Source organism: Ammospiza nelsoni, chromosome 5 (assembly GCF_027579445.1).
Source record: "Ammospiza nelsoni isolate bAmmNel1 chromosome 5, bAmmNel1.pri, whole genome shotgun sequence".
Classification (NCBI taxonomy): domain Eukaryota; kingdom Metazoa; phylum Chordata; class Aves; order Passeriformes; family Passerellidae; genus Ammospiza; species Ammospiza nelsoni.
The window spans coordinates 60,536,499-60,551,784 of record NC_080637.1 but is presented as its reverse complement, the minus strand read 5'-3'; the positions used below and the strand labels follow the sequence as shown (position 1 = coordinate 60,551,784).

At 44.3% G+C, this 15,286-nt stretch overlaps 1 protein-coding gene across 1 annotated transcript; it reads left to right on the top strand.

Moving 5' to 3' along the window:
• Positions 1 to 1,663: 1,663 nt before the first annotated feature.
• Positions 1,664 to 10,804, top strand: TIGAR (TP53 induced glycolysis regulatory phosphatase). The gene is made up of 6 exons (XM_059473308.1): positions 1,664 to 1,779; positions 3,107 to 3,144; positions 4,992 to 5,113; positions 7,711 to 7,788; positions 8,785 to 8,895; positions 9,331 to 10,804. The coding sequence occupies exons 1-6, from the start codon at positions 1,748 to 1,750 to the stop codon at positions 9,787 to 9,789; spliced, it is 840 nt and encodes a 279-aa protein (XP_059329291.1). The 5' UTR covers positions 1,664 to 1,747; the 3' UTR covers positions 9,790 to 10,804.
• Positions 10,805 to 15,286: the final 4,482 nt, after the last annotated feature.

Sequence of the window (15,286 nt, the reverse complement as noted above, 5' to 3'; positions counted from 1 at the left end):
TTGGAGGGTGAAAGTGCCACCTCTCCAATGACACCCAACAAACCAACAGTCTATCAAATTTCTCCTCCTCCATAAAAGAATGCAAAACAATAAGTTATTTATAGAAAGTATGTGAAAAAGTTTGCTACAAGAATGTAAATATCAGAACGCTTAGAAAATCTTAAAAAATCAGGGCGACAAGTTCAAGTTACTTCTTGTGTTACTTTGTCCATTTTACCAGTAGGAATTTCTAGGCTGCCCAGAGAAGCTGTGGCTGCCCCAAGTCCTTGGAAATGTCCAAGGCCAGGTTGGACATGGCTTGGAGCAACCTGGGATAGTGGAAGGTGTCCCTGCCCATGTCAGGGAGCTGGAACTGGACAATCTTTAAGGTCCCTTCCAAGCCAGGCCATTCTGTGATTCTGTGGGTTCTGCAGGACAAGACCAGTGTGGTCCCAGCTGGATGTGGGTGCTGACATCTCACACTGCTCTGCCTTTGAAACTGCTGCTTTAAACTATTCCTTGGAACCAGCTCACCTTTGCTGATGGTTAATCCAGGGTGTGATTTGGCTGCTCAGGCTTCTGACTGACTTGTGAGTAATGCCTTTTATCCATCTATATCTAAATATCAATGTATTGATATTACCCTGAGCAAAGTGCTGCTGCCAATCAGTGTTAACTGAGCTGATGTAACCAGAGTGAACATCACCAACCATTCTGTGTTCTCCAAAGGGGCAAACTGGGTCCATCCCTGGTCCCTGTGTGGAGGAACACACTCGGTGCAGGGAGCTCGGGGTGCAGCTGCAGTGGAGCTGCAGGCTGAGATCTGGAGCAGCCCAGCTGAGACAAGAGGCTGGGAAATGCCAGCCCTGTGGCACCGGACAGGGGATGGACACTCAGAGTCACGGCAGGAGATGAAAACTCAGACTTTCCTACCCTTAATCTGTGAGGGTGTAAAAGCCCAGGGGTTCTCTTGTGCTGCATCCCTCCTGCAAGGCCACCAGCTCGGGCTGTTGTTTTGTCATTTAGGAATTGCACCGTGACTGAAGGATGTTACGGAACTGGACATCCGAGACTCTGGTCAGGGAAACCTGGAACTGAGCCAGTAAGGAAACCCGGTCCGACTGGGAGTGCGGGGGATGCCGCTGGGAAGGGGCTTCAGTCCCGGCTCAGACGCCGCGAGTGTCACTCCAAGCGGCTCCGGGATGCTCAGACCAGGAACTTTCCTTAACACCAGCGTCATAAGACGCTGCCAAACCCGGACTTTTAAGGCGAAAGCCTCCTGACTGCAATTGCGGAGTGAGAATGCTGAACCATTTCGGGTGCGGCAGTCCAGGTGTAAACCTCGCCCTGCTACGCCCACCACTGAACCCTGTCCGGAGGCGCCACATCCACGGGCGCGCAAATGCCACCGGGGCCGGTGACTTCCAGCCTGTGAGATGCTGCTGATCCCTCTGGGAGAAGAATTTCTTCCCGATACCCAAGCCGAGCCTCCGGTGAGGCCGTTCCCTCTCGTGCTGTCGCTTGTGGAGCGGGAGCAGTGCCAGTTCTCCCCGACCATCGCGGAGCCATAAACCCTTCCCGGATCCTCCTTTTCTGCCGGGTGCCGCCTCCGGTGACGTCAGAGCGGCACGCGGGGCGGGGGCATGACGTCACGGCGCGGCGCGCGGCGGCGCAGTGCGGGCGGTGGGACGTGCGCGCACCTGGGATCCACCTGCGCACATCTGGGCGCATCTGGGCTCACCTGGGCTCACCTGCGCTGCCGTGCGCCATGGTTCGCTTCGGGCTGACGGTCGTGCGGCAGTGAGTACCGCCCGCGCACCCCCGGCGCTGGCCGTGCCCCGGCGGCCGCGTCCCCTCCTCGGTCACGGGCAGCGGGAGGGGGGAGCTGAGCAAAAGCTCTCAGGCGGGGCAAGGGTGGTGAACCTTCCTCCCGTGAAAGGTTAAAGTGGTTGTGACTCGGCTGGAATTCCTAAGGTGACTTTTTTCTCCCGCTCTGTTGGCAGAGGTTTGTGACTGACTGAACCAAGTAGCTCCAGCTCCCTGCAGCTCTCAGGAGAAAACGCCTTAATTTGTAGGAAGGCTGAGCTTTTTTTCTCCTTTACTATAAGCCCCAGGGGCAGCAGGGCAGGGGGGATTCTGCCCCTGTGCCCCTCTCTGCTGAGCCTCCCTGCAGTGCTGCATCCAGCCCTGGGCCCAGCACAGCAAGGACAGGGAGCTGCTGGAGCCAGGCCAGAGCAGGGACACCAAGGGGAGCAGAGGGATGGAGCAGCTCTGCTGAGAGGAAAGGCTGAGGGAATTGGGATTGTTCAGCCTGGAGAGGAGAAGGCTTTGGGGTGACCTCAAAGATGGAGAGAGACTCTTGACAAAGGCCTGGAGTGACAGAACAAGGGGGGATGGGTTCACACTGACAGAGAGGAGGCTTAGATTGGCTGTCAGGTACAAAAAGTTCCCTGTGAGGGTGCTGAGGCCCTGGCACAGGTTGCCCAGAGCAGCTGTGGCTGCCCCATCCCTGGCAGTGTTCAAGGCCAGCCTGGTTGGGGCTCTGAGCAACCTGGGATAGTGGGAGGTGTCCCTGCCCATGGCAGGGGTTTGGCACTGGGTGATCTTTAACATATTTTCCAACTCAGTTTATTCCATGAGTCTGTGATTTCTTCTGCTTTGGCTTCCTAGGCTCTGTTTCTTCCAGGTGTGCAGCTGTGCTGCTACCCTTGATAATCTCTGGAGCTGCTTCCTGTAAAGTTCAGAGAACCAGCTGCAGCACATGCTTGTCAAAAGAAGGCTCCAGAGTCTTCCTGCAGCTTTGTTCTCTCCAGCATGGAGGTGTAGTTATTACTGATAAATTGTGCTGCATTAATTTAAGAAATCACTTCTCTTACTTTTATATCAGATGGCTTTGTCTCATTAAAAGCTGGCGGCATGATTGGAATCGATCTGAAAATATTTTTTTAATTATAAAATATTTGTATGCATTGTTTTGAAACTGGTTTGTGCTGCATTGTATCTTTTTTTTCTTTTACATTCAGGTGGTGCTGTCTCTTGTTGGTATTTAATACAACAATGTTTTTGAAAATCCACTTAAATTATGACAAGTTAATTTTTTGTTGTTGTTGTTTACATTCTCTTTCAGTGGAGAAACAAGATACAACAAAGACAAGATACTGCAAGGTTAGTAAGAGTTATTCTGTTACCTGGTTAGAGATGGAGAATCATGGTGAAATCTTGTCACCAACTGGTCATATGTCATTAAACAATAATAGTGTAAACCTTTAGAGACTTTTTGTGTAAGCCAGGACATGGCTTTCATAATGTTACAGAAGATTTTAAGTCACCCTCCACAGAACATCAATAGATGCTGATGCACATTGTGTTTTAACAGGAGTGTTAGAAGAGTTCCTTTTTCCACACAGGGAAAAAATATGTTGCATGTGATCAAATAAAATGGTAGCAGCACCTTTTACTAAGGACTCCATAGCACTGTGTTAAATCCCAGTAATGGGAAGTTTGGGAAAAGGGCTTCTGGGAAAAGGAGCTGCAGGAGGATGGGTAAAAATCCTGATGTGAAGGGGGCTGTTGCCTCAAGAAGGGAATCTGTTACTTGCAGAAAAAAACCTGCAGTAGGGCAAGGGGGAATGAAAAGTAGAGGTTGTTTAATGCTTGAATTGCTCAATCCCAGCTCTTTCTACAAAGGCAGTCTTGAGTAGACACATTTAAAACTAGATTTCACCTTTGTGGCTGCTGGCTTGCACGCCCAGAACTGAGCACACTGAGCTGCCTGGATGTCTGCTGTAGGAAAATCACGGCTGGGGTTGTACTCTGCATAAATGAGCTTTCTACAATACTTCATGTTGTGAAGGAGAATTGTGCTTCCAGATTTTCCTCCCTCTGGCATTGCCATTGACAGTTCTTGCAACATGGATTTGTGATCATAATAAAATGAGTAAAGAATATTCCCTTCCTTTAATTGCTTAAAAATATTGATGATGTCTTTTGATTTCCTAGCTCCTTGGGTAAAATTATGTGTATAGGGCTCCTCTCCAGTGTGGAGAGAACATAGCTTCTGGTTTTGAGCAAGCCTCTTCTGAATTGAGAGGTGTAAGCCTTTACCAGCACACTGGGGTCACACGTCTCACATGTCTGAATTACAGATGAGGTGCTCAGAACTCAGCTTCTGGACTTCTGGTGTCCTGTTTTTTGCTGTTGGATTGTGCATCTTCTGGGTGAAAGGAGTTTGTGTTCTTTGTTCTGAATCTGATGGGAATTTCACTCTCTCTGCTCTGGCTTCCTGCTGAGCTAGAATGGGTAAAAGGTGTGGATGTAGCAATCTGTTACACGTTTGTCTCCCCACCACAGTTCTGGGTTCTCCTGCAGACTCTGAGCTGTGACAGGAGCACACCTGTCCAACTCAGGCTGGATTTCCAAAGTGCTGCTTCTCTCAGCACTGTCCTAGAGCTCTGTGACCAGTTATTCTTGCAGACTTCCTGTCTGGAAACAATTTTTGGGAGGTTTGCTGCTTTGCAGCTGGGTTTGCTCCAGCTTGTATGAGCATTACTGTCAGTGTGTGAGATGGAGAGGAAGAGAGCACAATGGATTGTGTTTGCATCTCATTCTCTCAGCAGTATTGTCCTCTTTCTTATTTACATTTAACAAATCTGCTTATGGAGTTTCAGCTGTGAGATACCTCTTGCAGGAACTAGTGACCCTTCTAAAAATGGTCACATTTTTTAAATGTAGGTCTCTGTTTTATGTTTAAATTTGTCAAAGGTATAGATTAACATAATTATCATTGATAATGATCCTCCTGTCTTCCTAGGCTTTACTCCTTTTTATCATTAAATATGTGTGACTGAGTTTATGGAAGACCAGAAGAGCAGTGACTTTTCCTAATGATTGGCTTTGCTGAAGAAGAAAGATTTTCTTATGACTGGGCAGTTTCTTTTTTGCTGACATGCCTGGTCAGCTGCTAAATGGTCTAAAATTTTCATGTTTTAATGTTGTGGGGTTTTATTTTGTAGGTCAAGGAGTGGATGAGCCACTCTCTGCAACTGGTTTCAGGCAAGCAGATGCTGCTGGTTTATTTCTCAGTAATGTGAAGTTTACCCATGTCTTTTCAAGTGACCTCCTTCGAGCAAAGCAGGTAAGTGCTTCTTGAGGCAACAGCTGGCTCCCAAATCTGGCATTTATTTGCTGTTGGTGATGCAAAAATAATGCAATGACAGAGCCAAAAGCTGCCCCTGGATCCCTGGAAGTGTCCAAGGCCAGGTTGGATGGGGCTCTGAGCAGCCTGGGATAGTGGAAGGTGTCCCTGCCTGTGGCGGGGGGTTGGAACTGGGTGATATCTAAGCTCTCTTCTAGCCCAAACCAGTCCATGGTTCCATGATTTGCTGTTGTTTTATATATAGGCATTGTTCTTGCTGAAGGAGTACTGGGGACTTGGTGGTCCCCATCACCACAGACAGGACTGAGTTTTTCTCTAAGAAGTGAACCAGACTGGCTGTGACATTGTTGTAGTGTCCCAGGCACTGTGGCTGTGTGCTGTGTTCTTTTGAGGAGTGCAGACCAATGTAGGCAAGGTCGAGTTTGGCTGTGAAATCAGTACAAGGATCATTAAATGGGCAGAGATGTTGGACTTTGTCAGGCATCTCACACCTCTTGCCTTGATGCAGTAAATCTACAATACAGATTAAATAAAGAGGAAAAGTTACTACATGAGATTACATGTGACTTTGTGTGCAGAATTATGAAATACTCAAAATTACAGCAAAACTTTTTAAGTTAGAGGTCAACTGTTCTAGGAAGGTCATGTCTCCTGTGGAGGCCCTATCTTTAATTCTCTCTTCTGTTGCTGATTCTGTGTTTTCAAGCGACATGTAGGGGGTTGAAACTCCTAAGTCATTCTTGTTTGCTTTTTACTGTGTTGTCCTGCTAGAAGTCTGTGAAGCTGTGTTGTAAACCAGATCAACCTAATGTAGGCTAAATCTCCCTTTTTTTCCCCTCAAAACATACACCATCAACATTGCTCATCAGTTTTGCAGCACAATTCCAGAAACTGCTGTAGCAGCACAACTTAAGCAGAAAACAGAAGAGACAAGGAGGGGAGAGTGCAATAGTTGGATATTTTAAATATGCAGAATAGCTGCCTTTATGTGTGTGAATGGCAGTGATGATATTTTAAAACACTAAGAGTGCTTTCTAACTTTCATAAAGCTGTCTGTGCTGTGTGCCTGCTTTATGGGAGTTGGTTTGGGATATTTTTTCTTTTATTAGAGACAGCCTTTTCCATGAAGAGCCCTTTCAGAATTGCAGTCTGCTAATGGGAAAGACCTGAATTTTCTTTTGCATACAGGAAATGTGTTTTGCCACTTGTTTAACAAGTTGTCCAGATGTTGGGAAAGCTTTCCCAAAGATGTGTAAAACTGAGGTTTCCAAGTGGTCCATGTGCAGCTTTCTTGGCAGCTGCACTTCTGTGAAGGGCCTGTTACTACACTGTCACTTCACAGCTCGAGTATGGGAGGAATGTACAAGTTCTGTTGCAAAAGAGGAAATTCCTGCATATGATCGTACAAATAACTGTACTGTGCATATACACAAGGAAGTGGATTCAACCCTGTCTTTATTTCTGCCTTATTCTTTGAGAGAAGGTTAAAGTTCCAAGACCAAATTTGTCCTAAGCAATATGTTAAATGTGCCAGTAGCACAAGAAAGCTGCTTACTTGTGTCAGAATCCAAGGAGCGTTTTTCAAAATGAATTCTTTAAGTGTCAGATTGATTTGGTGTGGATGTTTGCACAGCTCAAACTGCCTGTGAAGCCAGTGCAGACTTCACACTTGGGTGCATGTAAGAACCAGGAGCAGCTGTCCTCTGGTTCCCAAGAAAGACAAGGAGAGGACCCGGTGGAGGCCACAGAGAGGATGAGGGGTCTGGAACATCTCTCTTATGAGGGGAGACTGAGGGAGCTGGGCCTGGTTAGTCTGGAGAAGACTGAGAGGGGATCTCATTAATGCATAGAAATATCTCCAAGGAGTGTCAGAGGATGGTGCCAGGCTCTTTCCAGTGGTGTCCAGGGACAGGATGAGGAGCGATGGACGCAAACCAAAACACCAAAAGTTCCACCTTCCAACATGAGAAAGAATTTCTGTACATTGAGGGTGGCAGAGCCCTGGAACAACCTGCCCAGGGAGGGCCTGAAATCTCCCTCCCTGGAGACATTCCAAGGACACATGACCAGGACACATTGCTGTGTCACCTGCTCCAGGTGATCCTGCCTGGGCAGGGTGATCTCCAGAGGTCCCTTCCAGCCCTCAGGATTGGCTGTGGCAGCCAGACAGTGTCAGATGTTGGTTCAGTTGGATTAACTGAGCAGTTTCAGGGAGCATGGCTGTGAGTCTGGCCCAGCTGTGAGTACTCCATGTAAAGAATGTCCACATGGTTGCTCTGTGTCCTGTTCAACAGAAGATGTGGCTCTTATCCCAGTAAACCCTGCTCATGGGTGCTGTTTCTTCAGTTGTTCTGGACTTTGAATTGGGAAGGAACTGCCAGAAGACTGCAGCTTTTCTATTTTTATGGCCTGGCCTGGGCCATCTATGCAATGTGCCAGACTGGTAGCTGAAAAACTTTCTGTTTTGTTGGTTTGGGTTGTTGGATGCTGCTGATGGGATTCACCTTGGCTCTGGCGGTGTAAGGTGGTGTGTCTATGTTCTGTCCAGTTGATGTGACTGTCTATTCACTTTCTAGACTGCTGCTGCCATTCTAGGAAAAAACAGGTTTTGCAAAGATTTGGAAATCAAGTACGATGCAAGACTGCGAGAGAGAGTAAGTGCCAAAATTATTATCAAATTTTGAACTATTTGAAAATGTAGCTTCCTGTTCATGGGTGTCTTGCCTTATTGAATGGTAGATTTAGCAGTGGAGAGCACTACTTGATGTCTTTTTAATCACTGGAAACTGAACAATTCACCTCAGGGACAATAAATTGTTTGCAGAAGGGCAAAGCAGAGCCAAAATTAAGTTATGAATGTTTTAACTATGATGCTTTAATGGTAAAGTTTAGTATTTAAGGAGCAGCATGTGATTGTAGCATTTCCTGTTTGAATTTTTTTTCTCTCAGAAATTCCAGTCCTTCACTTGAAATCAGCAAGGCCTTATTATTTACTTTTAATTGCAAGGGTACTTGGGCGGTTTTGTTTCCTTTTTTTATGTCTTTTTCAAAAATTCTGAATTGAAGATGGATCCTTCCTCTGTTGTGAGGAGAAAGGTCTTTAGAGAGGGTCGCAGCTCTTTAGAGAAAATACTGGTTTCTAACAAGTGCAAAATAACTTCCTGTAGCCTTTTTGCAAGCAAAAGGAAAATTGAGTTTATCCTGATGTGAAGGGCTTTGTACAGAAGCATTTGCACGGGGACCTCAGTCACAAAGACACTTGAATGTTGTATGCTGGGGATGAGTGTCAGTGGAAGAAAAAAAATCTCCATACAAAGATCAGGCTGAGGGTCATGTGTTGAATGTCCATGCTTTAAATGAGATGCTGCTGTTAGAGTATTTGTCTACTGAGCATCTATATCTATATCTATATCTATATCTAGCTATATCTATATATAATCTATATCTATATCTATCTATCTGCTGTTTAAAAGGGTACCTATAAAGATATTTCCTCACCCAAAATTGGGATAAAATGTAAAAGGTAACTATGCCTTGGGAATCCAAGAAAACAAAGCTGAAGCTTCACAAAGGGAAGAGCTGTTTGCAGCCTCTGGAAGGGGTTACAGGTGACCTGACACATCCTGCCAAACCCTGTTTTTCCCTCACAGAAATACGGTGTTGCAGAAGGAAAGCCTTTGGCTGACCTCAAGGCTATGGCAAAGGATGCTGGAGAGCAATGTCCTTCATTCACACCTTCTGGAGGAGAAACACTGGATGAAGTATGGTATTTATTTATTTATTTATCTATTCTTGTCCTGCTTTCTGGGCTTTTTTAGCAGTGCAATTGCAGGTATTGGGAGCTTCCCACTGAGAGCTCAGCCCAACCAGAGATATTCTCTAAGCTAAAAAATACTGCTTGGTCTGATAACAGTGGCTGCCAAGTGGGAAATCTCTTTATAACTAAAATATTGATTTTGAAACTGACTCCTCACGAAGCTCTGGCTCACAGGAGGATGAGAGCAATTGTTCTCTGGAGGGCAGAGGAGTTTGCACAGCAGTCAGTAATTTACATTGGCTTCTGAGCCTTGTCTGTGAAAAATCTTTGTGTTTTACCTGAAGTAGTTTTGTGTCAGATTTCTGAAAGCCAAATCTGTGCTTGCTTCACAACGATCTCTTCGTGCTTCACAACGTTTCCTTCTGGCCTTTCCCTGCAGGTGAGAGAGCGTGCGAGGGATTTTTTTGAATTCCTCTGCCAGCTGGCTGTTGAGTTGGAGCAGAAGGAGCATGGCAAGCCCGGTGCCCCAGGCAGGAGCTCAGGAACATCTGGAGAGCAGTTTGTTTTCCCTTGGACAAACCACTGCAGTGAGGCGGAGCTGAGCTCTGCGGGCAGCGGATCTTCCACGGTATTAGATGCCAATATTTTGGTGGTGAGTCATGGAGCCTACATGAGGAACTGGATTGACTACATGGTTTCAGATCTCAACTGTACCTTACCAGCAAATTTAACCAAGTCCCAGCTGTCTTCTGTCAGTCCCAATACTGGAGTCAGTCATTTCATTATAAAACTTGAAAATGGGAATTTGTTGAAGCCCAATATCACATGTGTCTGTCTTAACCAAGACTCTCACTTAGTGGATGTGGGAGCTGAATGTGTAGCTTCAAAAGTGTTTTAAGGGTCTCTGTGGGGGGAAAGTGGGATTAGATCACTTAGATCAATTTTGCTAAACTTGGGAAAAGTATCTGTAGTAATTACTGGGATTGACTGGAATTGCTGACACTAAACTGCAAAAAGGGAGACATGCAACTGCTTGCCATCCTAAAAACTACAATTTGCATGGTCCTAGTGCCCAGAATAAGTTGGCAGTAGCAAAATAAAACAAATATTCCCTGTTCTCAGAAGCATAATACTTGCAGTCACTTGCATATCTGCTCCTACAGCACATATTTCAAACAACTCCTTTGCATTACTCCATAATTATTTTGGTTACCTCCAAGTGAAAGGGTTGGGGAGAGGAGAGGAGTGGTAACTCAAAGCTGAGCTATACTGTATTCTTGTTTTATTACAAAATGCTATATTGTAATATGAAATGTACTTGTTGTCTTAAAATAAATTTTTGAATGCAATAGTAGAACCTAGGAAGGAGCATTGCCCAGTGGGACAGGCTTGGTGCAGAGCCAAGGGATGTGACTCTGACACTGAATATCTGTGGGACTCTGGGCAAATCTCCTTTCCATTTGTAATGTGGGAATGATGATAAACCTACCTCGCCAGGAGTACTTCCTAAGAAACTGTTCAGGTTCTCGAGGTCTCTGTTGAAGAGCACTGTACACAAACACAGAGTATTTATTTTTAGCTGTGAGCAGGATGAGGAACCTTGTGTGCACATAGTAGTGGTCTCTTTTCTGGAAAAGAGACTTTCTCTCTGGAGTGAGTTGTACTTGACTGGAATCCTTCTGTCAGCTGCAGTCATGCACTTGACTTTATGAATATTTTTTCCTAGAATGAGGCAAGTTTGATTGTTTGGTGACTGTTGGTGTTAATACTGCATTCTTTCCCCACTGGGGTGTTTGTGGTGTTACAGTGTGAGCTTATCTGGTTTATGTTATTTATAAGATTCACGTATTTTTTCTTCATTTGCATATTTTTGGCCTGTTAAAAAAAAATAAATTAAAGGCTCTTGAATAGAACTCCCATTTCATCTGTATTTCTTTTGAGGTAAAAATCTTTCTTAATATTGCCCTGTGAAGCTTTGCTCAGATCACATAACTCTTTTTCCTTCCTGGCTAAAACGAGAATATGACTTTTGCATGGACTCCTCAAGCTCTTTATGAAATGCATCTTCCTGGAAGGCTCCTCATAACTAAATTAGTGGTCACAGCCAATGAAGATAGCAAAACTTATAATTATGACTTCTAACAGAGTTAATGGTGGGAGAATGGGGCAGGAGTTCATTCTGAATTTGCCTGTCCCTGGTAGTGCCAGTTTATTTCAGGCATGCCACTGGCAGGAAATTCTCCTGCCAGTGCTTTAAACTGCTGAAACTCCCCTGGAACTGCCACATCCTGGATTTTGCCAGTCATTCCATCAATTCTTCTTGGAACCATTCATCAATTCTTAATGGAGTTGAAAATGCGAGAGGATGAGTGGAGACGTGACACATTTTTCTCCCTAAGTCTGTCATTTCGTCAAATATTCAAAACACACTAGGGATTGGGGTGCTTCTCACTTTAAAAGGTTTCTTTATCTTTCTTGCCTTTATCTTTCTTTCTCTCAAGCAGGTAATTAATATTTTGTTCTGATTGATGATCCCATAATTTAGGAGAACATCCGCTTTGTTAAGTGCTTTGCTGCTGCTTGGTCACACTATTCCCAGAGGGATTTTTGACTCTTCCTCTATAATACACTTTACCTTCTTTTTTTGTATTTATAGGTCATTAAAATTTAAATCCAGCCTAATGAACCTGTGTGATTGTTTTCTTTAACTTGCTGTTACCAAATTCTTTCCTCTTTTAAGTCTCACACAGGGCAAGTAGATGGTACTGTGGTGCCTAACAAGGAAAAATACCAAAGAGTGAAGAAACCACTCTAGTTTTCTGAACAGCTCCTATCTTAATAAAGTCACATTTTTTCATGAAATGAAAATGCATCAGAATCTCCCAATTCAGACTTTGTAAAACACACTAAAATGCTGCAAACACATCTGTCAGTGGCCAAGGGAGTACAAGCAGTCAAGAGTGTCAACAGTTGCCCAGATGTGCTTTTTCCCTCAGTATCTGCTCTTGACTTTGCTGGAGGCAAGATGCCAGCCTAGGTAGGATTATAGCCTGCCCTAAAATAGTTGCATTTGTTATTTCTCCTTTGTTAGGTCACATGTCAGGTTCCCTCTGCATTAAAAAGTCACTCATTTTGGAAGCTTCTGAAGCTAATTCTAAAAGCTGTTTTCTTTAGGTCCGTGTATAGTATTCCTCTTTTTAAGCTTTTACATCAACACTGAGACTAAATCTTTTTTTGGTCAAGTAACTCTTGTGCACATGTACAGTAAATCTGTACAGTTTATTGGGATCATGGGAAAGGAGAGCTGCAGCAATAGATGGGTCTGTTAGGAATAGGAACAGAACATAAATTATTTGAGGGACTACTCAGTAGTGGCAATGGATGCTGGCTTCTCCTCACAGGTCTGCCTCTCCTTGAGCAGCTGTCAGGCAGAGAGCTCTGGTAGTACCACAGTTTCCTTCCTCTAAAGCAAAGATATGTTCTCTATTCCCACAGTTCTCTGTTGAAGACTGTAGTGCAGACATATCCCTGCCTTTGCAAAAGGAGGTTTTTTCCTTAAAAAAAAAAATTAGAACATAATTTAAATAGATGCATTCTATATCCAAGCTTTTGGCTGCCTCAGATCCACAACCCACATGCCTGGACTTAAAATATGTCAGATTTCCCCCAGATGTGTCCTGCTTTGGAGGGTTTTGGCTGTGAGCTGGAGGTTTTTAGATTTTGGTATTCCCAGGCAATTGGCAGCTGTGTGGCACAAATGAACTGCGCAGTGATCTGTGAGCTGCTTCTCTGGTGTCCATGGATATGGCAGAGCCACTGTGGGGCATCTGTGTGTGTGTGTGTGTGTGTGTGTGTGGTGACTCCAGTGCCATTCAGGAGGGTCTCATGTGACAGACAGCTCTGCTGTCACCTGCAAGCAGCTCTGGGGTTCCTGGGGTGCAGGGACCCTGTGTGGCAGAGCCTGGCAGAAGGGCTCTGAGGGCACTGAGCATAAGGAACAGGAGAATACTGGGATAAAACCCAGGAATCTTGAGCAGTCTGGTCCTGGTCACCAAAGGAATGCTCCAGGCAAAACTCTTTCCTTCTGACACCCAGCTCGGTCATCCAGCCAGAGCTGAATGGGAGCAGGGTAGTGCAGCACACTTGACTGTAATAAGTCCTGAATGTGTTTTGGAACAACTGGCCATTGAAAAGTGAAATTACTGAATTTAAAAGCTGAGATGAAGAAAGGAGTTTTGATTTCAGAGGGCAGGAATCACAAAATTAGTTTTAGAATGGTGAAATATCCTGAGTTGAAAGGCACCCACAAGAATCACTGAGTCCAGCTCCTGGCCCTACATGGGACAGTCTCAAGAATCACACAGCTTAATTCTACTTCTCCAAAGAAATTTAAATAATGGTTAATGCAACAAATTCTGAAGGAGAAAGTAATTGTAGACAAGAGGGGTAAATGAAACCTGGAATCTAATTAAATGAGTTTTTACCATAAGTAGTTCATGCTCTACTAAATGGGTCGTTCTTTCATGAAGTAACTAATGTATAGGCAAGGGACAAATTAAATATGATCTAGGTGAATCTTAATTGAAGGCTTAATACCACAATGGAAACCATCATCTCAGCTGGTATGGATAAATGTTGCTCAGGAGAAAAAACTTGGTGAAGAAGGTATGCAAGGAATTAGTGGGCATAGAAGTAGTAATGTCCAAGGTCAAGCATGACCTGGAGTAAAGTTGCTTTTTAAGGCCCTTAAGGGGCAATTTTTTTTGCAATGACTTTGAATAAAAATACAGGAATGTGAAATATTAGTGAGAAGGCACCATCAATAACTATGTGGGGCAGAATAGTGTGCAGAGGAGCAAATTATGAACTTCCAATCTTACAACTGCTTGAATCTTCACAGAATGGGTCAGGCTGGACCCTCAGAGTGGCTCCTATGGTGCCACCTCCCTGCTCCAACAGGGCCATCCCAGAGCACAGGGCACAGGATTGTGTCCAGAGGGGTCTGGGATATCCCCAGTGAGGAGACTCCACACCCTCTCTGTTCAATCTGTTCAGTGCTCGGTCACTGCCCAGGACAGAAGTTCTGCCTCGTGCCCAGGTGGAACCTCCTGGCCTCAGTCCCTGCCCGTTCCTCTGGTGCCATTGCTGGGCCCTGGGGCAGAGCCTGGGCCCTGCTCAGAGCCCTCCTGCAGAGGCTTTTAATTTGCCAAGTGTCTTTTATCCCAATATCTTTGATCACAAATAATTCCCAGCAGGACTGAACTGACAGACCTGTGGTTTCCCATTGCTTGTATAAGACATTTCCCTTTAGAGATTAAAATCCCTTCATGGTCAGTCTAGACCTACTAAGACACTGTTTTTCTCATCATCTTTCACAGAACTTTTATATTTGGGGTGCATGAAACACTTAGGAAGCTGAAACCTGTGAAGCTGGAAGTCACAGGGGACAGCAGCACACAAATTTTCAGACACTGCTGCTACCATTTATTTGTTCACTCAATTACTTCTGGAACAGGGAGCTTGAACAGACAATGCAGAATCCACCATTTGGAGATAATGGAAAAGTTTATTGGTACTTTTTAAAAAGGAAATAGTCTCTATAATACATTATTATAAATACTTATAAATATTCTGCAGGATTTAAGACCCACTCAAATAAATAAATAAATACTGTGACATAAATAAGTAATGCTTTCTTACTGGCTGGTGATTGCCAGCATCTCCATTGAAGAATAAATTCTTTTAAGATTTGATACAGTTGCCTATAGTTACATTTATGGTTTTTTGATGGAAATCCACCCTGTATTCAGTCTTAGCTTACTTTCCTCCCGGGTATTGATAGAGTGAGCAAGCCTTCTTACTTTGTTCTAGTGTAGGAATTTAGGTCTATAGATTTAACACCACCAGTATTTCCCATCAAAATTTAATGTGGACAGAGCTTTTAATGGTTTCAGTTGTTGTAGGGCAGTTGCCTCAGTCCTAGAGAGGAACTTCCAACAATTATTGCATAATGCAAACTTTGCTGGGATACTTGAAGTCCACAGCTCTCAAGGAGCAAAAGCCAAGAATAATGGTATAGGAATCAAGTAAAAAGATCAAAATAGAGCATAAATAAAATCACACCTCTCTATTGTATAGACAGCAAGTTAAAAAGTCTTGCTGTATTTTGAATAAGCAAGAAAAAGCACAACTGTCTGCCTGCCTGCAATTTCCTTAATTCCTTAGAATCACTCTTTTCCTTCAGAAATTAATTGAAAACCCCAATAATTTTAGAAAAACAAATTCCGGGAGATGGAACTCTTGGACTAATCCTTTGGCTTGTCCTGTGCTCCTAAGTATTTATACTAATTAGGAATCTCTCCATCTGGGAAAACTATTCTAAGAGCAGAATCAGG